At 42.4% G+C, this 25,035-nt stretch overlaps 1 protein-coding gene across 1 annotated transcript; it reads right to left on the reverse strand.

The window, feature by feature from the left end:
• Window positions 1-2,117: 2,117 nt before the first annotated feature.
• Window positions 2,118-22,490, reverse strand: LOC149288646 (cytosolic purine 5'-nucleotidase-like). Its single transcript, XM_089491474.1, has 17 exons — window positions 22,390-22,490; window positions 18,022-18,095; window positions 14,663-14,780; window positions 14,327-14,422; window positions 12,500-12,591; window positions 11,947-12,004; window positions 11,337-11,430; window positions 10,956-11,009; window positions 10,067-10,150; window positions 9,350-9,391; window positions 8,574-8,681; window positions 7,668-7,734; window positions 7,326-7,496; window positions 5,638-5,689; window positions 4,495-4,555; window positions 4,003-4,179; window positions 2,118-2,375 (listed from the first exon to the last, which is right to left on the reverse strand). The coding sequence occupies exons 1-17, from the start codon at window positions 22,488-22,490 to the stop codon at window positions 2,118-2,120; spliced, it is 1,707 nt and encodes a 568-aa protein (XP_089347600.1).
• Between the last annotated feature and the right edge of the window lie 2,545 nt (window positions 22,491-25,035).

A 25,035-nucleotide genomic window follows, 5' to 3' on the forward strand; every position in this document is an offset into this window, starting at 1 on the left:
CAGGATAGTTGCTTACATCAATGGAGAGAAGAAATTGTATGGGGTGAGAACCCCTTAAAATAAATCCACGCAATCTTTGGCTCCTGTCTGGCTGTGGATGATGGGCCTTGCAGTTCAACAACAGCGGCAGGCTTCCATTTTTTTATTCTAGATACAAAAATCACAGTATGTCTAAAATATATATATATATATATATATATGCGGCAAACTAAATAAAGATTCAAGATCAATCAACGTATTGAATAAAACACAAAGTGAGTAAAGGCAGGAGAATATCCGGTCTGATGTCGGACTGGAACCACCATGAATTCCACCAACTTCTCCGCTAAACTGCTGTGTATTGGGATTAGGTGAAGCCGTCCAATCGGAGCCGCCCTCGTTTATTTCGGGTCTTGTGAAAACCCAGATGAGCCAAAAATACTCGAATAGAAGGAACCTACGGCCTTAATACACGAGTAGCGCCCGACGTCCAGCTTATTGTCCAAACCAGGGGGCTTTCATCCTCCATGACACCCAAAACTGTTTAAAATCAGGAACAAGGGGAAGGCGAAAGCAGATGCCCCGCACTGGCAGTTGCCTAAAATGTGAAGTAACAGAGCAGGCTCTCACACACAAAACAGCGAGGAAATATTGGTCACGTTTGGAAATATATAATGCATTGGGGCAAATGTTTTTTTTTTTTACTACAAAATCTTTCTGCTGCCCCAACAGTTTGTAAGATGGACCCGAAATAAATGCAGAGCTTACTACGCAGTCACAATCCGCACACACAAGAAAAGATTGCATTATAGAGAAAATAAAAAAAAAATAATACGATAGCAACTAAGAAGCATTATACAGAATGTAACACATTTACATTACATGTGGGAGGTTTGTAAACCTATCGCTGAACGCACAGATCTGGCCCTTTAATAATCGTTCTGACCGTTAGTGTCACCGCCTCTGTTCTTTTACTACTTGGGGTCGTTTGTCGTTAGAATGATCACTGTGAACAAAAGCGCGGTGCGAAAGCAAGACGGATCATAATTGTGCCGTATTTTAGTGGGATCCCTTCATTTAAAAAAAAAGTTATTTGCAACTAACCCTAAAACCCTAAAAGCGGTAAATAGTAAAATTTATGCCGGACTTTGTTGAATGTGACTCCTCGCGTGTAGTAGTAGTAGTAGTTACCGGTCCATCAGCCCAACGAATGCAGCTGGATTCTAACTTTGTTTACGGAACGTTAAAGGACCCGTCGATGAATGGAATAAATGTGAGGGTTACAAGATAGCGTATAAAGTTCCTTAAGATGTTGGCTGATGTCAAAACTTGTCTCCTATCATAAAATGAAAAAGGGAATCTGATATAACCGCCGGCACTTAGCCCAAGAATGTCTCTCCTTCGATGCACTCTCTGCGAGACGGGGAGCGCACTCTAATATTTTTGGCTGAAATGCAGGAATCTTAGAGCAGCAGGAAGAGCGTACGAGATATATAACCATTCAGTGGGGCGTTCACGTACAGGGTCCAAAGATTTAATCTTTTCCAAAGCTATAATATAATATACTCCACAACTGGATTTGGTTTTTCTCGTGGACTTAGAAACTCTTTACACAAAAATCACAGCTTGTTTAACGTAATAATAAAAACAAAAAAACAACAACAACAGTATAACCTTTGCTATAAACACTGCTAGTTAAACGCGTCCGTTGCCAGTATTAACGACGTCATATCTACAGACTAGATACATGCTGCCTGAGAGTACTAGGAGGATACCCTCTGAAAACAAAATTCTGGGGTGCCGTTAACTCTCTGAGTGCCAGAGGGCTGCTCAATCAGTTGCTTTTGCACCCGTGTCTGCGGTGCTCAAAAGAGTTAAGAGTCGACACTCAAGAACCCAACGATAAGAAAATACTGTGCTCTGTCTTCGCAAAGGAGACGTGTACTTGGTAAAAGGAGTACACCCCCATAAAAATATACTTTGCATTTAGAACTGTTGGACGGGAATCAACAATAAAACAATAGGAGAGAAACTATTCTTCTGTGTCCATTAAAACGATGGATATTTTCCTAGTGGAACTTTGCAGTGATTTTTATTTCCACACTGCAGCAATCAAGAATATTTTCTTTTTAACCATTTTATTCTTCCTCCTCCTCTTCTTCCTCCTCCTCCTCCTCTTCCTCGTCATCGTCTTCGTCGTGGCAATGTGTAATTTCTTGCGGGGCCTGAGGGAAAAGGTTGGGTGGTTTGATCTCGCTGATCGAGCGAGTTAGGTGGTGTCGTTGTTTGAAATCAGTATCCTTGAAATCAAGGGAGCTGCGGTTGCGAGTGGCCATCGGCGATTCGGTTTCGTTAATGTCCACGTGGATGTGCTCCACGGTGGATTCGTGAGGCATCTGGAGGAAAGGAAAAAGCACTTAGCCTTTAGCATAACGGACTGCATAAGTCGGTACGCTGGGTGTTAGAACACACGACACATAACTAGATTGAAAACATTCCCATATTCCACCAAAAGTATACAAACTACTGGAAAAAGTGAGGCCCGTCTAAAGAGGGAGCTCTTGAGATTTTAGTTTAGTTTAGATATGTCCTTTGCCCACCCATCCCATCCAACCCACCCCATCCTATCCAACCCAACCCAACCCAACCCACCCCATCCTATCCAACCCACCCCATCCTATCCAACCCAACCCAACCCTATCCAACCCAACCCTATCCAACCCACCCCATCCTATCCAACCCACCCCATCCTATCCAACCCACCCCAACACATCCCATCCAAAGCACCTCATCCTATCCAACCCACCCCATCCAACCCAACCCATCCTATCCAACCCACCCCATCCTATCCAACCCAACCCATCCAACCCAACCCTATCCAACCCATCCAACCCAATCCTATCCAACCCACCCCATCCAACCCACCCCATCCTATCCAACCCACCCCATCCTATCCAACCCAACCCTATCCAACCCAACCCAACCCTATCCAACCCACCCAATCCTATCCAACCCACCCCATCCTATCCAACCCTATCCAACCCAACCCAACCCTATCCAACCCAACCCTATCCAACCCACCCCATCCTATCCAACCCACCCCAACACATCCCATCCAAAGCACCTCATCCTATCCAACCCAACCCATCCTATCCAACCCACCCCATCCAACCCTATCCAACCCAACCCATCCTATCCAACCCACCCCATCCTATCCAACCCAACCCATCCAACCCATCCCATCCAACCCAATCCTATCCAACCCACCCCATCCTATCCAACCCACCCCATCCTATCCAACCCACTCCATCCTATCCAACCCAACCCTATCCAACCCAACCCAACCCTATCCAACCCACCCCAACCCACCCCATCCTATCCAACCCAACCCATCCCATCCAACCCAACCCTATCCAATCCACCCCATCCTATCCAACCCATCCTATCCAACCCACCCCATCCTATCCAACCCACTCCATCCTATCCAACCCAACCCAACCCTATCCAACCCACCCCAACCCTATCCAACCCACCCCATCCTATCCAACCCAACCCATCCCATCCAACCCAACCCTATCCAACTCACCCAATCCTATCCAACCCACCCCATCCTATCCAACCCACCCCATCCTATCCAACCCAACCCATCCCATCCAACCCAACCCTATCCAACCCACCCCATCCTATCCAACCCACCCCATCCTATCCAACCCAACCCATCCCATCCAACCCAACCCAATCCTATCCAACCCAACCCAATCCTATCCAACCCAACCCAATCCATCCCATCCAACCCATGGATCTGGCGGGGTGGCTGTATTACCGAAACCTATATATCCATATATGCTGCCATTCAAGATTATCTCTACACGTTGTACACACGGGTCTAAGTGACGTAAAACATGTATATGTCACGCCAGAAATGAAACTTGTTCTGTATCTCGTCTGAACAAACAGCTTTTAGTTTAGTTTTTGCAGTGGGAGACTCACTAAGTAACATTGCTGTTGGTGTGAAGAACTCACCAGTACATGCGCAGCTCTGAACAGGTAGCTGAACGGGTAATACAGGAGATTTATGAAAGAAGCGGCGTAGAGGTCGGCGTAACGCATCACCTGACTGGCGAACAGAGTCTGGCGAGACCCGCTGCGGAAGAGGCTTCCCATCATCCCATAGCACATATCCATGTCATGGGTGACTTTCTGCATGGAGATTAACAAAGAACAAGAATTAATGACATATCCTTTGTACCAATTCCCTTCCAAATAAGCTTCCAGAGTACTCACGGAAAAAAATAAGTTCCCTAAGTGAGTTTTTCCCCTCTCTACTGTCTTTGGGTCTCTGCAGTAGACGTCTCTGGTCCAATAATAAGGTGCTTTGAGACTTTAAGGAATGGGGCGAGGGGATATGATATGGCCACCCCTAAGCCGGGATCACTGGCTATAACTATCCTTTATACGTGCAGGATGCTAATAGCACCCAACTGCCCCAGACCTGGAAAATGAAGTCGCTCCTACCTTAATGCGCCTCTGGATAGAACTTATATCAGGCCGTTCGTTGCTGCTACTGTCCAGATGTCTACAAGTGACAGACAACACAAGTTAGTGCGACCGGGACTCCAGTAGAGAATATATAGATATAGATATATATATATATATATATATATATATAAGACATATTTTAATTTCCCCAAATCGCTCAGATTTCTTCTCATAAAAGCTTAGACTGCAGGTAAATGAGTTGTGAGTCGGGTGACTGTCTGGTAACCGTCTCTTTTTTGGGACCTCTCTGATATGGGTCTGCAGACTCCCCATTACTTAATAGACTGCCGCCTAGGACATGTATGTAACAATACACGGAAGCGGCTGAAATCTCGACCGATGTTATTAGAGAACTCACTTATAAATTACAATGTACGGGATTTCACGCACATCACACTCAGCACATTTTGTATCCAATAATGTTTATTATTTGAATATTTATTGTATTCTAATATTATAATAATATTATAATAATTATTTGTGCTTTTAAAGCACACCTCTTGCATAAACCTGTTCTCATGGAGCATCCGGCATTCTGATTGGTTGGTCAATGTGTATCTTTTTAATAAAGGTTTGAAAATTTCAGGTTACTTCATACTGATGGATACATCTATACACTAAATAAACACATGTAACGATGTCTACGGACCAGGGGCCGATCACCCTGTTCCTGGACATGCTGCTGTCCAACAGGCCAGTAAACAGAGACATCTCTTAGAGAGCGCTGTCTGTCGCGACGAAGTGTTGGAATATGATGTCATATCGCCCCCAACCTACATTCACGGCTGATCTTAACTGTTTGCATGCCTATTCCTCCATAGTAAAGTTATCTCTCCACAGTTATGTTCCTGATTGTTGCTGGTTGGTTCAGGGAGCCTTTGTAAGGCTGGGCGAGGAGAAGGGAACTTCAGGGTCGGAAATTAATCAGAAAACGCTGGCTCTGCCACAGGCTGCCATCGATTTCAGCTTCCACAAGGTAAACTTATTTTTCTCCAAAACAACTGCGCTGATTGAAAAATCAAAAGCACAACTTTTTTGGTCGTTTTAACGAATGAATTCAGGAATTGTTAAAGCCGTTAGGATTCCCCTTTAACATCAGCGTTAGTTTTAATTACTCACTTGTAGAGTTCTGACAGGAAGATATCCAGGCTCTGGAGCTCCTCGAACAGGGCTAGATTCAACGAAAGAAAACATAGCGTGAAGGTGAGAGCAGAGAAAAAAGTCAGGAGTGATTCAGAAATGACAAAAAGGGGGACAATCTGCCCAAAATAATCACAAAGCAGAGTCTGATCTGAGCCCTCTTTACTGCCACAGAGGATAGTTTTTTTTGTGATATTACGCTTTTTAGCCCCGAGTCTGAATCCCCTCCCAGACTCAAAGGGTCCTTACAATGCGAATGCACAGAAAACAGTGTCGGGGAGACGCCGCTGGTAACGGAGACAAAATACCAAGAAAACAGCAAAAAAAAAAAAAAAAAAGCTAAAGAAGTTGTGAAACAAATAGTAAGGAAGAGAAAAGGGTTTGGACGCAAAGAGATGGACAGTATGTGCATATAATACAGAAATATATATTGGGTAAAAAAAAACAAAAAAAACACTTTTTATCTGAAGAAGCACTCAAACAGGAACGGGGAAGGGGAGGAAGAAAATATAAATCTTACTTTTGGCACTCAGCAAAAAAGGTTGTGGACCCTTGATGAAGCACCTCATGCACATGTGATGCTGTAATCCTATGTAGGGTTAAAATTCTTCTGGGTGACATGAAAACATGTCCTGTACAATAAAAATATTTTAACCCTCACCCTGCCACAGTTACTGTCCGCCTGCCGCTGCTCCCTGGTCATTATTATAATCTCATCGTAAACAGGTGATATGTATTTATATATTCTAGCGCGTCGCAGGTATGTATCTAATCGTCCCGCATTACACGATGAATGCACAGACTGGAAAAGTATACATTATATCCTATGAGAGGAGCGTCCAACCTGCGGCCCTCCAGCTGCTGCAGGACTACATCTCCCATAATGCTCTTTCAGCTAAGGGCCTGGCAGAGTATGGGAAATGTAGACCTGCAGCAGCTGTAGGGCCGCAGGTTGGACACCACTGTCCTATGGTATGTAATCGGGTTATCATTTCATAGGTTTTCATATGTGTTCCACATGCTGTGTATAGCAAGGTATTTTAAACAAGCAAATCTAATTAATATCCCTGCTTGACCACAAGTGGATGGTTAAGTCAATTTAGTCACCTGTGTTCTAGGAGGTAAAGGTTCTGGTCTCTGAGTGGTTCCATGAGGACCATATAAGATCTGGCAGAGCCAGAGAGAACCTGAGCCCAGGTCCAGACATTGCTATGCTCAAGGAGAAAGTGAGATGGCCTAAAATGGCCCCCTCTAGGTTTTCTATACCTGTGGGTGACCTGAATAAAAACCTTTCCGTTTGTTACGCGTCACATTTATTAACATCTTAAATAGGAATGAAGATAATTCTGAAATACAGGATATACTTTTGTAACGTGTTACCTGTAGAGAGAAAAAGAGCAAATCTGGTAAAGATTAATCATTTATTGGCTAACTGAACTATCCCGGTCTCTTCGTCAGCATAATACACCTGAAGACGAGCCATAGCCTCAAAAGCTTGCAATCTATTATACTATAGTTAGCCAACAAAGGCATTAACTTTATCAAATTTGCTTTTTTTTTTAAATTAAATCATAGCATTACCGCCTAGCTCTTATAGTAGTGTATGTACATTAATTAATGCCATTTCTACTCAGTCCCTAACAAAGCTACGGACTAGAATCGCTTACAGCTTTTGTCGGTCCAGACGTGAAGCTCTTGCGCTAGCTCCGGGATCACCAAGAATGTTCTCCATCCCTGACGCTTCTTGGACTTCAGAATGTCTCCAAAGATGTGATCGCCGATATACAGGATGTCTTTGCCTTTTGCTCCAAGCAGATCACACATAATGTCCGAGGAACCTATAAAGATAGACATATTATAAGTCAGTAAAAGGAAACAGGGAGGTTTAACAGAATAGAATACGGATGCGTATTATTTCCGTTCCAGAATCAGATCAATCACAGGGTCTTAGCACAAAGAATATTAGACAAGTCTATCTATAGAAAAGACTTTGGTTAGCATATACTCACCGCCAGAATAGACAATTCCATGCTGTAAGGGGCCAGTGTACGTCCCAATTTTCACTTTCCCCGTATTCTGTGGAGACAAGAAAAATCATGCATACTATGAATAAAAAAGTGTAAGTCTGAAACATGAACACATATCCATAGATATATATATATAATCTATAATAATATTTTAAACAACAGTAATTCCTACAGGCTACCGTTCAGAAGGTCACCAGCAGGGGGCAGCAAAGGGAAGGAAATTGAGGTTTGGAAAACAGCCATTTATTTGTTTGGGGTTATAATGATGGGCGAGACTGATAAGTGATCAGTGACCTTAAGATTCTTTAATCATTAATCAGATAATCTATGGGGTTAAAAATTGTTAAAAAAAATCTGTAACCAAAAGCAGATCGATTGTGAGGAGTTTAGGCCACTGATATTGACCGGTGAATTCGATCAATAATCAGCGACCTAAAATGCCACTGATCAGACAGTAAGCAGTTATGTTATATAAAATGTAAAAATAATAATAAAAGATGTATTTTTAATAATGTATGTGTGTGTTTTTTTTTACCTAAGGGGTGATGTTATGGATCATCAGCAGTTTGACCTGCTGCAGAGTGTTACAGACAGCGACCGGCTCGGAAGCAGCTTCGAGCCCCAGGTCGGTGCCACTGTGGATTTGTTTCATTATTATTCTTAGAGGGGCAGAAAATTGATTGTGACTTGTAACTTTTTGGGAGGGCAAAGTTACCATGAAGCTGCCTATGGCAGCAGGGACAGGTGGGGTTAACACTGCACAATGTATAATACGCACCCCTTTTTCAGGACTCTTGCTTCATGCTGCTAATGCCAGTAAATAGTAACAGGCCGCATATTACATGGGGTAACAAACAACAGAAAGGGGGCTTCCAGAAGAGTACTTACAGTATCCACTTGTCGCAGTACTGTTCCTTCTCCAAAAAATAGTGGTTTACGAGCATCGACTAAAATCAAATCAAAATAGGACTGCCAAGGCCGGTGTGTGCTGCCAGGCTGTAACAGAAAAAGTGATATAAAAAAAAATAATAAAAACACAAAACGCCTATTCTGTCCAACCCTGTGATCCTCTCAAAGAATTTTGCACATGTCCTCACATGATCTCACACGCAAACTCCGAGGCGGTCACGACGGGCGCTGGACGCAGCACAGAAATCTCTAATCACGTTAGCTCAGTCGCCGTGCGAGGATTTAGGTCACACTGATGATACGAAAGGACGTTACTTTAAAGGGACAGCCTCCTGATCCGAACAGCCTCGCCAAAAATATGTACTTAGTTAGTGCTTAAATATGCAAAAAAAAATCCATGCAGTGATTGGTTCATTGCTGCCAATCACTGTCAGGAGAACATTCACGCTCCAATCAATGGGTGCACCCAACGCGCGCAGGGGGTCTTATCAGCGGTGGGGTTGGAAAGTCCCTTTAATGAATATCAAAGAACAGCTGACTGTCTGAGCCTCATATACTAACCCTTAATGCATATTTAGTTCATTGGTGTCTTATTTCTCTTGTGTTTAATTATTACGCGGTGAATCTGTGCGTTTGTGTGAGTTGGACCCACAAGATAACAATGATTTATGAAACCAAGAGAACTGGTTTCCGTATTCTGCAAGTTTGCTATTTATCTGGAAATGCTGATTCTGCGTTTAATTATCATACATTACCTTTGGTCCGTGTGAAAAGTCAAAGAGGTACGTCATAATTTTCTAGAATAACAAAAAAATGTCCACATTAGAATACATAACATTATTTTCATAAGCATTCATTCATTCCCTAAAAATGAATGAATCCCATATAGTATTTTTTCTGCTGTAAAGACTCAAACCTTAATCAGTTCTTAGTCTTAGGCTCAGGCTAGCTTTATACCAATTCCATGCATTTACCTCTACTGCTTCTGCTGGGAGGCTGATCCACTGAGCTACCAACATCACAGTAAAGTAACACAGCAGGACTGACTATACTGTATATGACCGGTGTATATAGGTGGTTGCGCAGGTTAACGCATTTAACTACATGATGTGCATTAATGATAAACCAGAAATTGTAGTTGATTGCACAGAAAATGCATATGTGAATTTGAAAGGAAAAAATAAAAATAGAGGCCAGATTAAAAAAAAAAGATGCCTTTTTCCCATTTTCCTTAAATCTTTACTATATAGAGAGTTATTTCCAACATTGTGAACTGGGCCCTATGAAAGTATATAAGAGGACATAAAGAAGTAGCTCCCTGATTTACAGTCTCGCTATAGATAAAAGAAGACTCGGTGTCTCTGGAGTGAGGACGTTACGTTGTATCTAGAATGCAGGAGATCGCTGTCCCCGGGGCATATTCTGTACCCAGGCAACGTTTTCAGCAGCTTGAATATTTGATGAGCACTTACATCGGTGTATTTATAGTCACTGTTCGTGACGAGGAAAACCTTCCCGACTTCACACATTCGACTCAACAGCAGAGGCAGCTTATGCTGTAGAAACAAGAGATTAAAAGGAGACTAATAATATACGCAGATTAGCAAAGTGACATCCTGATAATCCACAATAACTCAAAGATCAATGTATTTGTTTGAACAGCGTTAAAATATGTATTCTGGTCCAAAAAATAAGCATTTTTACTGTTTTCACTCTGCTACATTGTAGAGCTGAAGAACCGCAGGGCCACTCAGCCCTTTGATGGCTCCTCAGCCCTTTGATGGCTCCTCAGCCCTTTGATGGCTCCTCAGCAGGGCAGTGTGCTGCTGGCGAGGTTCAATCTTAAAATGTATAAGGAGCATCAGCAGAGAAATATTTTCACATATATATTTATATATATTTGGTGTTTTATCAGTTTCTAGAGGAAAGTGCAGCTTTTACTGTAATTTGCTCCTTGACAGCGAGACAAAGGAGGAAACATAAAATATTAAAGAGGGAATCCTGCCCATTTTGTTCAGGGGCGAGTGAAGCAAAAGTTCAGTGAAACCGGAGCAGCGGCTGCCAGATGTCCCCCCCGCCGGTGCATCCTCCCCAGACGGCTGAGATCAGAATTGAGCGAGAGCCTTCGGCACACTAACCCGCTGGATAGGCTGCAGACCGGTGCATTGTACACGGAGGGGCTGGCAGCGCCGCACAATGTTCTACAGAGAACATGGGTTTTAACAGAGCTGAAGAATCCTTTACATAGAACGCACAGCGCTGTAGAATGTTCTCTCTGTTATTATTATTATACTACAATAAAGTGTGATTATGATGAAAATTAAAATGCTTTGGAAAAAATAAAGAACTTCAGGAACTTACATCTTTAACAACATACTTCGTCAGGTTCTCTAATGTTTTTTCTTTCAGTGATCCCTAAAAAAAAGAAATACAACATTTCAGCAGCTTGTGAGAGAACTGGCATCTTCAAACTACCAAGAAGAACAAGGGACCTGCCTCACACCCTCCCAAAATCACTGTGAGAACAGGAGAGTCAGCATCGCCTACAGAGTATAGACCAGATCTACCACCACTTTATGGTCAGCTGATGATCACAACGTGAGAGCCGGAGAGCCGGGGTCACCTTGTGGGCAAACTGCCATGAGCAACGGGGGCTTACACGGCCAAAATACCCTGTGAGAACAGAAGATCTATTATCACCCCCTAGTCAGATGACAGTATATACATTAAACCCGGCATCACCTTGTAGTGGACCCAGTCAACAGCATCTCGGACATCCTGGAACATGCTCCGAAAAGACATAAAGAGGTCGCCATCTTTAAATCCCTTTTCACAGCTGCAGAAAAACAAAGAACACGATAAAAATAATATGAAACTTGAAATGCTCACACTTTTTATACACGGCGGAGAAAACCTCTGACGTCTCAGATCAAGCATTATGGGCCACGAGTGAAACAGACATTGCTTTTGATTCTCTGCTTCATTTCAAAGGGAGTCTATCTTCTATAGGCCAAAAATATAAAACATGTAAAGTTACAAATGTTTCGGGACCTCACAGATCTCTTTTTCAGATGGACTGTTAGCCTAATAGATTCTTTTAAAAGGAAACTGTAGTGGGTGGGAGTTCATACATAAAAATTAAGTGTAGCTTGTTTTTGCCACTTGGAATTTTTGCCACAAAATGTATATATATATATATATATATATATATATATATATATATATATATATATATATAAATATACATATATATAAATATATATATGTATATTTATATATATATATATATTTATATATATAAATATATAGATCACACACACATATATATATATATATATATATTGTTTTTTACCTTGTGTATCGGTCACAGTTTGAGAAGAAATCTACCAGACACGCCAGCAGGTAGGTCTCTGTAACAGAAAGCACGATGGGTCATAAGATTAATAAGCTACTTAAAATCATGTCGGATATTACAGCATTTTGAATCTCTCTCTGTTTTTCACAGAAGGTGCCGTCATCATAATCATAATGATGGTCGGAAATACCAGATTTAGCAATTAAGCCCTAATATTTTATTTAATGAGCTCCGTGAAGGACGATTTCTTGTGCTACTTAGCATCAGATGGTATTTTTCAGAAATAGATGGATTTTTTTAGCCCTTATTGTATTATTGGGCTTTGATACTTGAAATCCATTGGCCAGTATTTAGCAATTTCTGAATATATTTTGCGGCATCTGGGTTGTATCTAATGAAGTGTTTCGGTGGAATAAATCTAAACGAATACCTGCTAGTTGGTGTATATATAGTGTAATAATGCATAGTTATTAGATGGATCGGCACTATGGCGGTGTGTAAGGAGCCTCCTGGGGCCAGCTTTCTGAGATAAGTAACGAGACGCCGGTACCTGGTAGGTTGAACAGGGTGTTGAGGATGTAGAACCGGTCTGTGTCGTCTCGCTGGATGAATTTATTTGGGTATTGTTCTCGTATGTCTGGCCTGCGGAATAAAGAAGGGTTGATTTATTGCATTGGGGGTTATATACATTTAAACACTGACCCCCGAAGACAAAAAAACTGCAAAGACCAGCGATAACTACGTTGGGAGAGGCCACAATCTACACAAAGTTCTGGGGCACAGTTTAACAACACAGCCCTTAATTGCCCTTTAAACAGGACAGGCTTTCTATTACTTAAGTAAATTCGATCCCAAACCCCTACGGAATGAACGGTTTGAGTGCAGTAGGGGGGTAGAAGGGGTGTAGAAGACGTTGTAAAGCACTCCTTTGGCACCGAAGCAGTTAAACATGCCCTATTTCCCTGATTTCAGAAACAAGGTGTAACTTCCTTTAGGATTACGGGTATAATTATGTACGGAGACGGAGCCAAGAAAACATTCTCGATTAATCAGTGTGTCTCCGATGTGTTGCAAAACAAAACGTGAACCATAGAAATCTTAATAAGCCGTTTCTTGTCATTATAAGTGCTCGGAGCGGCCTGTCTGGAGTACAGAGGAACCGGTTAAAGCAGATTATACTTGGCTGGAGGGAGGAAAAGGCAGTAATTAAATATATATATATATATGTGACTTACAGCACATCATATGCTGCTGACTAACGAGAACGCGACAAAGAAGATACCTCGTAAAAGCATATGATGCAATGCTGATGCTGCCAGATGAAGTCACCTATGACCATACGCGGCCAGGAGACAATGCAGCCGACAAGGTAAATAGTCACGGCCATTGTCCCAAAACAAAGAGCCTCTCTCTCTACGAGCTGCTGTGCCTGAAGCTCAATAATAGGGGCCCAACTGTTTGGTTAATAGGAAAAAAAATACAAAACGCAGATGTCGGGGCCTTAGCGGACTTTGACTCTGCGTATTATCCTCCATACATCTCCCAAAGTCATCCGTGCGCCATGCGTGCCTTCCTGGGAGGTCTTAAGGTTTAGCCAGTAGTCTCCGGGTAAAGAGCTGCCCCCTCTCCGGGTGAAGAGCTGCCCCTGGGGTAGCCCAATCCAACATGTGACTAGCCCTACTCCTGCCACAGAAGATGGAGAGCTCCGGGTAGCCTACCCTGAGCTCTCAGACAAAAGCATCTCAAAGACTAAGAAATTAAAAAAATAAATAAGATCCAAAAATGATTATTCTTTATGGCAACCTGATAATGCTCAATTCTTTATTAATGAACTGATTTAAAGGTGCTGTTCCACCAGGACAAAACACTATTGACTCTATGATGTTAAGATGATAATCCTCTTTCCTTCAATCATTGAGCACTCAGCAGTACTGGGAACGATGTTTCTGATGCTGTGTTTAGTTACAACAATGTTAATTTCAGCAGAGTAGGTGGGACGGCACCTTTAAAGGCAATTTTCTAGGCATGGCGGCTTTTGGGAACTGGACTTTGCAAATAACTGCCTATTTTTTGGAGGAATACTTCTTGAAACCGTCATTCACGTGACTAAAAGTGGTTTCCTAAAATAGCGGCTAATCATTTGATTAAGAGATCTCTCCTAGAACATTATAATCACACGGACTCATTAACCGCGCGCCCTGCTGAGATGAGAGAACGTTCTTAAGAAGATATCACAGTTTATTAAACTTGCCTACTTCGTGGTTATAAATAAGTAATAACCCTGAAAGCTCTACTATGACATCATCACAAAATCCAGCTAAATATAGTATTAAACGAGATTTGGGGTGTTTTTTTAAATATGGATATTTTCACTTACCCTCTCATGAAGTTAAATCCATGCGCACAGACAAGGATATTGCCGTAGGCATCGACTTTTAGGAGGTTCCCGTAGGTAGTGTCAAAAACAAGACCCCTAGAGAAAATGGAAGCGTGATATGAAAAAGAGGCCGAGAATTATTCGGGGGAAAAAAACGTGAAAATTCACAAACACGAACATAAAAATACCTGTGTGGCCACTTTCTCTGCTGTAACGGCAGAAACATTTAGGGCTTCGGAACTAAACCGTCTGTGAGCCCTAAATCATGCCAACACATTACCGATAAGTAACACAATAAAGGGAAGCCCGGCCGTACGAACGCAATCGCCTCCTCACCTGGTGGGGAACGTGGGATCGTAGACGAAACTGAGCAGCTCCTGAGGGTATCCGATGGACACCAGCCTTTCGACGGTCAGGTCAAAGCCAAGCGATTCATACTCTGGAGATTTGTAAACTGGAAAACATCAAAAAAGCAATTAAAGACATGAAAATGATTCACTATTTAAATAGCGGGTGATATTCTGACTTTGTTTCACGGAGAAGATTTCTATCTGCTGGCCTTCTTGCTGTCCTGCCTACCATCCACCCGGCATTAATCAGCCGAGCATAAAAACACTGGAGGTTGTGTTATACTATTTTCTGTCATTTAATATTCGCAATTTAGTAAGAATCACTTCTAGCTGACCCATCACTCAGGAAAGTGGAGTGCACGCTCACTCTATGAAGTCCACGGTATGTAAGACACTCATGTGACTATGAGGAGTGGGAGAGACCAGGGGCATAGGGGGGACACACGTATGAATTTAAAGTGTAGGAGAGAGAATGAGCATGGAGGAGGAGGAGGTTCACATGGATATGAAGTGTAGGACAGATGAAAGACATAGGAGGACACACGTGTGGATATGAATTGTAGGACATGTCAGGGATACAGGAGGACACACGTGTGGATATGACGTGAAGGACGGGTCAGGGATACAGGAAGACACACGTGTGGATATGACGTGAAGGACGGGTCAGGGATACAGGAAGACACACGTGTGGATATGACGTGAAGAACAGGTCAGGGATACAGGAGGACACACGTGTGGATATGACGTGAAGAACAGGTCAGGGATACAGGAGGACACACGTGTGGATATGACGTGAAGGACGGGTCAGGGATACAGGAGGACACACGTGTGGATATGACGTGAAGAACGGGTCAGGGATACAGGAGGACACACGTGTGGATATGACGTGTGAGAGGAAGAGAGCAAGGAAGAGGGGGATGGGCAGGCACGTCATGTTATCACAGGTATACACGCTGGTGGATGAATCATAAACTTCAAACCAGATTAAAATATTATTGAAGATATGTTTTTATAAAGCTGCTTAAGTATGAGTGGGAAATGGTGAAGGGAGTGGAGGTGCCGGGGTAGCCCAGTACATGAACCTGGAACCCCGCGGTCTATTTCAGCCTCCAATACATGTCAGCGAAGGACGCTCCCGACGCATGTATTACTGCCTCCTCATACAGATCTCAGATTTTCTTAATGCTCTTCCCCGAAGCGAGTGCAAAGAAACGGTTTTGAAATCCGGCAAGTGGCCAAGAATCACAGGACTATTATTTTTGGATGTCAGACTGTTCAGCGGCTGCGAGTACACGAGGTCCTCTGTCTGACACCGGAGGGGAAGGGAACAGAAAGGAAGAAAACAAGTCTTACGAATCAAAACGCTAATACACGTCGTCTAAACCTCTGCAAAAGAACCAACCTGCCACGGAATGCCACTCGAAACGAGCACCATGGCCGGCAAATGGTTAATAACCGATACAGTATTGTGTCAGCGTGTGGTTTTATAAATAGCGCTGTGATGCAGAGGAAGTACTCGTGTCATAATTATATACTTTGTTTACTTTTAACGTGCAATCATGTAGTTCGGCCCTGAAGGGATCCGGTTACAGAGCACAAGGTCGTGATATTTTGGGGAACGGATTAGCGTCCCTGTCTCCCTGCCATAGAAGAATTTACATTAAAGAACTCTGTGAGTAACCGGAACCCTCCGCGAGTTCTTCAAGCATTCTTCAAAAAAACAAAAAGGAAAGCAGAAGAGGCTGCCCTGCTGCTGCAGCTGCCCTCCTCCTCCACGATCCAGCTATTCTTGCCGCTGATTGGCTGCTGGAAGCTTGAATTTCTGAAGACTACCTGTGATTTTGTGATAGCTTCTAGGCATAACTGTTTAGCAAATCTTTAGTGTAAAGGTTAAGCGCGGGAGATGAGAGTTCCGGGGAGGAAAAAGTCATTTCTGATGAAATGAAACTAATCTCGAGACTAAAGTGGCTTCTAAACATGACCGCATCGCTTGCTGTGCCAATAACAGGGGCGGCATTGCAAGACGTCTCTTGTGTAACGTAATGTAGCAACTGCTTATTGCTACACAATGGAAACCCCGTCTGCGGGACTCATTAACGGAGGCTTCCTGGTCCCGAATCCGTGAAACACAGAATTGTCAGGATAACCGTGTTTATTTTGTGTACGATTACCGATCACACGGGGTCACGGGGCCGTGTGTCTTGTTTATGAGTAAACACGCACATGACGGACAGCTCATTTTCAGCCCTGCCGGTCTACCGTTTCCAAACGGCGGCAATCCAATACCCCCCCTGCTGTCAACTCAGCCGCAGACCATCTCCCTAATGTGATGAATGCCGCTGAACCGTGAACTTAGAGGAGCTTAAGTGGGCCGAAGTAACTTCATACGGGATTATTGGGACAGACACGTTCCAGCGGCTTAAAGTGAGATGCAGGTTGGGGGGGGGGGTTAGCGCACCCTCGGTGACCCTTTAACAAGCGTGATACAGCACAACAAGAACATATCATTTACTGCCGTATCCGTGAGTTTTATTTACCCCACCTTAAGACAGCCTATCTTTTCGATGAATGTTAAATGTCGACACTGGGAGCTGCTCTTATGGATCCGATCCGCGAACTAAACGTACCATGACTGTAACCGACGGCATCTGAAAGACCGGAACCTCTTAGTTTTTGCCCATATAATGTTGTCACGCAGCTGCATGTTAGCCATTTGTATGAGTCCTCGCTCTGCTATCTTAACCCGATCTACTAGACGAGCACCCGACTTCTTTTCATACTGCATGTGGTAAACGATTGAATGGCTCAGTCTTAATCACCGAGCCAGACACTCTGATCAATCAAAGTCTATGGAGGAACGGACTCCATTAGCATTGTCATAAAGTATCAGCTTAGTGTGGTGATTGTGTAGGGAAAGTCACCAAAAAAAAAAAAATCACATGACTGCCAACAATAAGTTCAGTTTTCTTTCAGGCCACACTCCATCACACAGTTATGATTATCCCTGCTCCAAAAGCTGCTCGGTTTTAACCCCTTAAGGAACAATGGGTTGTCCTTAAACCCCCTAAAAACATGTACAGGCTTTGTCATGAAGGGGTTAAACAAGCTACTGCATAATAACGAATTGGCAATTCCTCTGAAAACGTTTGGAACAAACAGTGCCGAAGCGTGCCTGTCGGTTGGAAATTAATCCCAGATCCGTAGCTTTTTAACTCAAACTGTTCTCCGGCTCAACTTTACCCGAACAAAAAGATTCAAAGAAAAGTGGGCTAGCCTGTAAAAGTATAAATAGGTCCCCGAGCCGCGCGCCCTCTTTCTGTATTTCGGGATTCTTTCCGTACTCACCAGCGAGTGTATAATCCATATCGAATCCAAAGCACTTGATCTTTTCCATGGCTAGACTTCTGTTCACAAAGACCCTAAAGGATAAGAAAAGAAATGACGTGTATGTGAGATGATCGGGTTATGATGACCTTATTTACAGCCTGCGTAGGACTTTAGCATTGCGACCGGCTCTTGGGATATTGTGTCCTTGAAGAAGGATATTTCCACCAAGTATCAAATGCTTAATTAACAGCGAATGTCCGACCCTGGAATATCCAGTGAGAATAAATTAGCGGCACCTTGAACAGGCACGTATACATCGCCAGCCTGCATCGCTTCAACCATTTATATTTCCATCATCGTATAATCCATGCAAATAATAACGTCGTTAAAAATAGAGGCTTAGATGTTTTACGTCCTATGAATATCCTAATGCGAAGCCGATGACAGGGACCCCCAGTGCTGTGCATTGTAGTCTCCGTTATCATTGACTTCATATCATCAGACATCATGTATGATCCATATGAGTTATATTACACATAAGAACTCACCTTTTACGGATCACGTATACACTTGTGATGAATATAACATGAGTTTGGGGCGAGTTAAACCAAGTAGAAACATTTCAGCTTACCAACATCACCATTCGTTATAGAGGGGCTTCCAGCTCATCTTGAAGTTGGGGCAGTTCCCTCATAATAAATAGTGACTGATCGTATCATTTAATGAGAAAAGCCCTCAAAGTTATTTATTTACATTTAAACAAGGGTTAGAGTATCTACAAGAGCTCATTCGAGGAGATCCTGGAGGCAAGCACAGCTGCTAAGGTCACACGAGGCCGCGAGATGTATATGTGACTATACCCTCACCAGTCCATGCAGGTAGCCAGGGCTGGTAGCCACATGCTACGTGAGCATAAAAACACATTGTGCGGCAGCGCATACCTAGCCGACAGCCGCGCGTATCTAGCCATCAGGTGGCTGCTGGCCTTAAAGTGCCAGACCCACCTCGTCATCATCGGTCCAGCCCTGAGATTCAGAGGTTTAGCCAGCACTGAACACCGTCCATCTCGATTAGAGTCTGGCTAATGATGATGGTATTTGTATTCAATAACCCCAGAAGGGCTGTCCTTCACCCCTGCCATATATTCTATATTTAAGTATATTTAATTTTAAGGGGGTGCTGCTGAAGACCCAATTGTTACACACAATCCAAAGGCATCAGCGTCACGTCAAAAATGTTATAAACTCTCACAACTATAGTTTTTATTAATGCAACTTAAAAAACATCTTTCCAAGATAACAAAATTGGAGATTAAGTCACATTACATATATATATATATATATATATATATATATATATATATATATATATATATATATATATATAAGCTTAATATGGCCACACACACACTACCATTCAAAAGTTTAGGGTCACTTAGTTGTTTTTTTATGGAAATCTAGGACATATCTAGCTGTGATATAATCGTTTACTAATGATCAATTGTTATATATATATATATATATATATATATATATATATATAACATTTCATTACCCAATTGATTAACTGTAACGCATATTACTGTAGTTTATGGCGAATCGTTTCATTATATTACGTGTGGCGAGAGCAAAGTGCGCGGCATCCCCGGTGAGTAAGCCATCATTTATTCTAGGCGGCATTTCATAATTACTGGCAAGTCACATTTCTGGCTTTAACACCACTTCCCAACTAATAACAGGAAAATGGGGTGTAATTACTCTAACGGTCACATGACAGAGATTCCATTACGTGGTAGGTCATTAATACTATTCTGCACGAGCGATGAACAAGTATATCATTAACTAATGTATAAAAACACCATATGTTTCCCGGAAACACCCCGATCATCTATATGTAAATAACCTGCACGTTTTGCCCAGGGAAATATATCATAGTCTGTGGCGTTACAAGTAAAAAAACGATAAACGTATTCGACACAAAACATGATGAAACCTATTGTATAAAAAAAACACTCAATGCCATGGTGAAAATAGATACATAAAAGCTCACTGGAATACCGGAATGATGATAAAAATACACTATTTTTAAGGAAATGTTTCAACTGACTGTAGAATCATAGAATGGCAAAGGATCTCGAACAGAAAGTACTGCACATTCACGCGTTTGCCATGGCAAACAATACGCCATTAAGCCAAAAATATATTGCGTCCCAGCTGCCGACGGGCCGCAAGATATAAATACAACAGACTACCTCTGTGATGCTTCAAGGTCATTGTTGTCCACATACGTCACGTAGGGTTCAGGCTGATCCATGATGGAATGGACCCAAATAGTTGAAGGCTACCCAAGGCTGGCTCGCTCCTCGCTCTTCGGCGACACTTGTATCGAATCGGCGCCGATAGTGCAAATTCACAATCGCTTTGTTCCAGAGCGAGGAACTCTCTTATATCTCTTGGAAGAACAACACTTTATGGCAAGACAGCTCAACGCAAGGGTGGACCTATTTGACGTCCTCATATTAATATAATGGCATTACTCACGGTTCTGTAACCTGTTTTTGCGGATACTCGTGTAGTGACACAGAGGTCGGACACTCCCAGAAAGGGCCCATATTTTCTAACGTACTCGCTGGCAGAAAGATCGAAGACTGGGGAAGAGCTGCTCAATATCAAAGGTTGTAACACGGCTTTACCCTTTATACTGTTTTCCTCCGAGCTGTAGGAGATGTTTGTATAAACCAGTGAACGTAACCAAAAAAAAAAAAAAAGTACAAAATAACAAAAGCTAATGAATGTAGGCTGTGTGACACGAGGAAATTTTGTCCAATAAGCATCTTTAAGCGATAAAAAAAGAAGCGTTGAAGAAAAGTGGGAAGATGTAAAGTAAGCAGGTCGGGGATTGAGTGAATTAACCCCTGTAAGTATACAGGGTCCACCCATACACACAACACTAGAGAGCATGCCCTTCATAGCCGCCGCCAGCATCACACCCGGTGGCACCTTGTAGATATCAACGCGCTAGATACAGATAAACCGATAAATGCTGGCAAAGGCGAGGGGCGCTGTGTCTTTTCTGACCAAAAGGAAACTTGGTATGATCCACTAACTAAAAACAAACTAAAATTCGATGCCTGAGAAGGAACCCAGCATTTACTGAAGAGAGCTTTATGTCTGCTTCTGAAACTGAATCTAATTTGGAGGACGTTGCAAAAAAGAAACGCTGGTATTGTACAGACGCAAGACAGTGAGCCAGTCAGCTGCCAAAATGAAGGATTTTCGTTAAGCGGGCAAAAATATTGACTGCTGAAAGCATCCGGACTAAACGGACCAAGCCAGGCTTCACAGATGGAGCTAAGGCCAGCTCAGCCTTTATTCCAGGATCAGTCCATAGGGGTCGGCCCTTCCAAATGCATAATGAAGATGTTGGTGTGCCTCTGTAAGGAACCCCTATGACAAGTAATTTTTTTTTTTTTTTTACTTTTACCACCGTGTTACAAAGTTATACCTTGACATTAAGGGACTGCCATAGGTTTCTCTATTACAAAGCTAGACACGGAACAGTGATACAATCAAGGACTAAAACAAGAGAAGAGTGAAATAAATCTTGGATCGGTTTCTTTCTCTATAAGGAAAGGTTTTATATCTTCGTTCTGACAGGATTTAATCCTTCCGTTCTTGGGGTGGGGGGGGGACAATAACATGCTGACATTTACAGAATCAACCATTTGTCTCATGCAACAAAGGAAAACCCTATCTACAGTACACAATGTACACAATGAATACAATGTACACAATGGAGAGATAAAGCAACTTACTCTGAAACACACAGATAACTCATGCAAGCACCATAAACAGGCTCCACTATATATTATTTAAGTGCCAACCCCAGAGAGCTTCTGCTGGCCCTGTATAATGTGTAATTAAATTAGTTACAGTTCTGAAATGTCACGTTGCAGAAGTAACCAGGCATTATACAGGGCCGGCTGACCTCATCACAGGTTGGCGCTTTACCATGTATAGGTAGGTCGGTAAGATGAATACTTACTCTCACCTGCAAACTCACAGCTTAGTGAAAGCGCCCCCCCCCAAATATATATATATATATATATATATGGCTGAACACAGCAGTTCTAAGGAAAAGGGGTTCTCCGGATCTACTCGGAACTAGATATGTCCTTTTCTGATTAATATTCATCGACAGTAAAAAAAAAAAAACACTCTTTAATACACTAGAAGGTTTTTTTTAAAATTATGTTGATTTATTGATTTTTGTGATTGAAAGACTGGCCCTTAGCACTCCCTGTCCCTTCAGCTGGGAATACAACGAAACCCCGGCATACGACCGGAGTTTGAGACTCGTCTTCTGCTTAGTTACACCTATTCTCACCTGTGATAAGCCTCGCGGCGATATTTCTTCATTGCAAGACCGTCCATATTCGCTGGAATATCGGCTGCGTTTTGGAGTCGATCGCTCCAAGAAGTTGTCATTTTCAAACAGGTTCCTTGGTGCTGCATAGGAAAAAAAAAAAAAAAAAAAAGAGAGAGAATGGTTTCATCACGATGGGGAGAGAACACCTTGTGAGATCACTTGTGGGCTCCATTTTATCTGATCAGTACACCACCTTTTAACTCGTTTCTTTACGGTATTGAATAAATCCGGTCGAATCAATAAGGCAGTTGAGTCACTCATTACTACTTTTGTGTTATCAAAGCAAACTAAAAACGGGAACATACCTGCTACGTAACCCTGTAATAAGCATTTACACATCAGAATGCTACAAGCGCCGGCTCAATAATTATAGTAATAATAATAGTAATAATAGCAGTAATAATAACTCATCAGACATTAAGGTAACTACTTTTTGAAACATTTGAGTTGCTTTATTTAGCAATTTTAAAAACTAAACCCAAGAGAAAATAAAGTTAACTTGGTAGCCACCAACAATCCGTCCGACGTCATGCCAATCGACTATTTTCTCCCCTTAGTTTCTGAGCCACTTAAAATACTTTAATATCAATTCTCTTAACTAAAAGAAATAGAAAAATACCCATCTTGGTCTTGGCTGATGAAAGCAACCAATTATTTGAATATATATACACATCTATGTATACTAAATACCATGAAGGACGACAGAGAGCGAATAAACAGACATATATCAATAACAAGGAGAAGTATCCTACCAGACTGTCAACACAGTCAATAAGTGCCTGCTCATAAATAGGTCTTTAAGGTTAAAGCAGAATAGCTTTACATAGCGTGAACATTAATGATTTACACTCACTCGGGGGCGCATTCGAATCATCGTGATAATCCAGCTGCCGGTGCTGCTCTGAAGTCCCTTCAGTTTGACCGGCGGTTATTTATGAAGATAAGCGGCGTCCGTCGCACTATGCCTGGCACAGGCGCTGCCAACGACTCGCTTAACTTGGGGGAGCTGGCACCGGCGCTGGCGTTACATTTAAAATAGAAGGGCTGGTAAGAGCATTGAGATCTCATTGGAAATAGAAGCCATGTTAATAGGCTAATAATAGCACTGGGGGGGGGGAATCAAGCTCCATTGTTTGGGGTAATGTTATATTCACACATTCCCCGGGCCAGGAGTAATAGCAATGAATGGCAGACGTACTGAAACCAGCGAGCGCACACAAAAATATTCCGGGGAAGAAAAGGGCTGCGATAAGCAGGGAGGCTGACAAGAGGCTACTACTTTTTTATTGCCTGCAGTTCCACTTCCTGCCAGCAGGGGTACAAGGATTATTTCAGTGATCCTTTATGGGATCTCTAGACTATTATTATTTACTGCTTCATATAGCGCCATCAGATTCCGCAGCGCTGTACAAAGTGTAGACAGGACGTAACACTTAGCATGTAACATAACAAGATGACGTACAGAAACAACAGGTGAGCTTCACAAAAGAGCTTACAATCTAGTCATTTTCTGTTTTCTAATAACTGGAGGGTTAGACTCCAGCGATTATGTTGGGGTCAGGGAAGGGTAATAGTGAGTAGGGACGATGCATTTGCCCCTTTCCCTGGTCGCTGCTGTTTGCCAGGCAGGCTATATGTTTGGCTCGTGGTATACTAACCAGCGCTGGCTCTGTGAACGTCCTAAGGGTTCCAGTTAAAGCACTCTCCGTATATCTTCAATGGGGGGCGCTTCCCTGCAACCGATTGGCTGCCTCAAACAGGCAATCAGTGGCACGACCTTTTGGACCACAGAGGAGGCGTTCCTCTGCAGCTCTGGAGCTGCAGCTTCTACTTATGGTATTTTAAACATCTTACACAATGCATATTAAAGCACTCATAAGGTACTTTTGTTAATTCTTTGTTGAAGCCGTCTGGGAAATTAAACTCGCCCTGTAAAGGGGAAGTGCCTCTATTACAAATTTTAACACAATGTTAAAACAATTATAAAATTGCAAATCTTCTGATTGTAGATTTTTAATAAGCGCAGTTGCTTTCAAAAATAATCAAGGACCATCTTAGCTCAGGAAAGCAGAAATCTCTTAACTTCTCTCTCTGCAAAACTTTAAAATGCCACCAAAGGAGAACAGTAAATGAACAATCATACAGATCAGGCTGCTCCCATGGCATACAAATGAAGAGGATTAATAATACATATACATTTATATTACTTATTTAAATACTTTTATAATGAACTGCCGAATGTACCAGGCCACAAAATTTTTTGAGGGCACGTGGTTTTAAGTGGAAAGAAAGCTGGAAATTGAAGGTTTAGAAAAGAATTACACTGAAAAACAGTAATTTAGAATTTTGGAGTCGTGCTCACAATCTGATAAACCAAACCCCCAGAAGAGGGTTTATTCATCCTTCTGCAAGACTGCCCTGCATAATGTGTAAGTAAAGCAGTGAGCGGAAACTCAAGAGGTTGCACTCACTCTGGCTCCTCGCCTGACATTAATCACCCTGTTAAGCACAGCCGATTTAAACCCACTCACAACACCGTTCCTCTCCGGCACCCCTTCCTATGGCTGGTTTTAGGGTGTCCGCTCCAACCCGTGGTTTTTAAAA

Source organism: Sceloporus occidentalis, unplaced genomic scaffold, assembly GCF_023333645.1.
Source record: "Sceloporus occidentalis isolate IW3139 unplaced genomic scaffold, rSceOcc1.0.p SCAF_50, whole genome shotgun sequence".
NCBI classification, from domain to species: domain Eukaryota; kingdom Metazoa; phylum Chordata; class Lepidosauria; order Squamata; family Phrynosomatidae; genus Sceloporus; species Sceloporus occidentalis.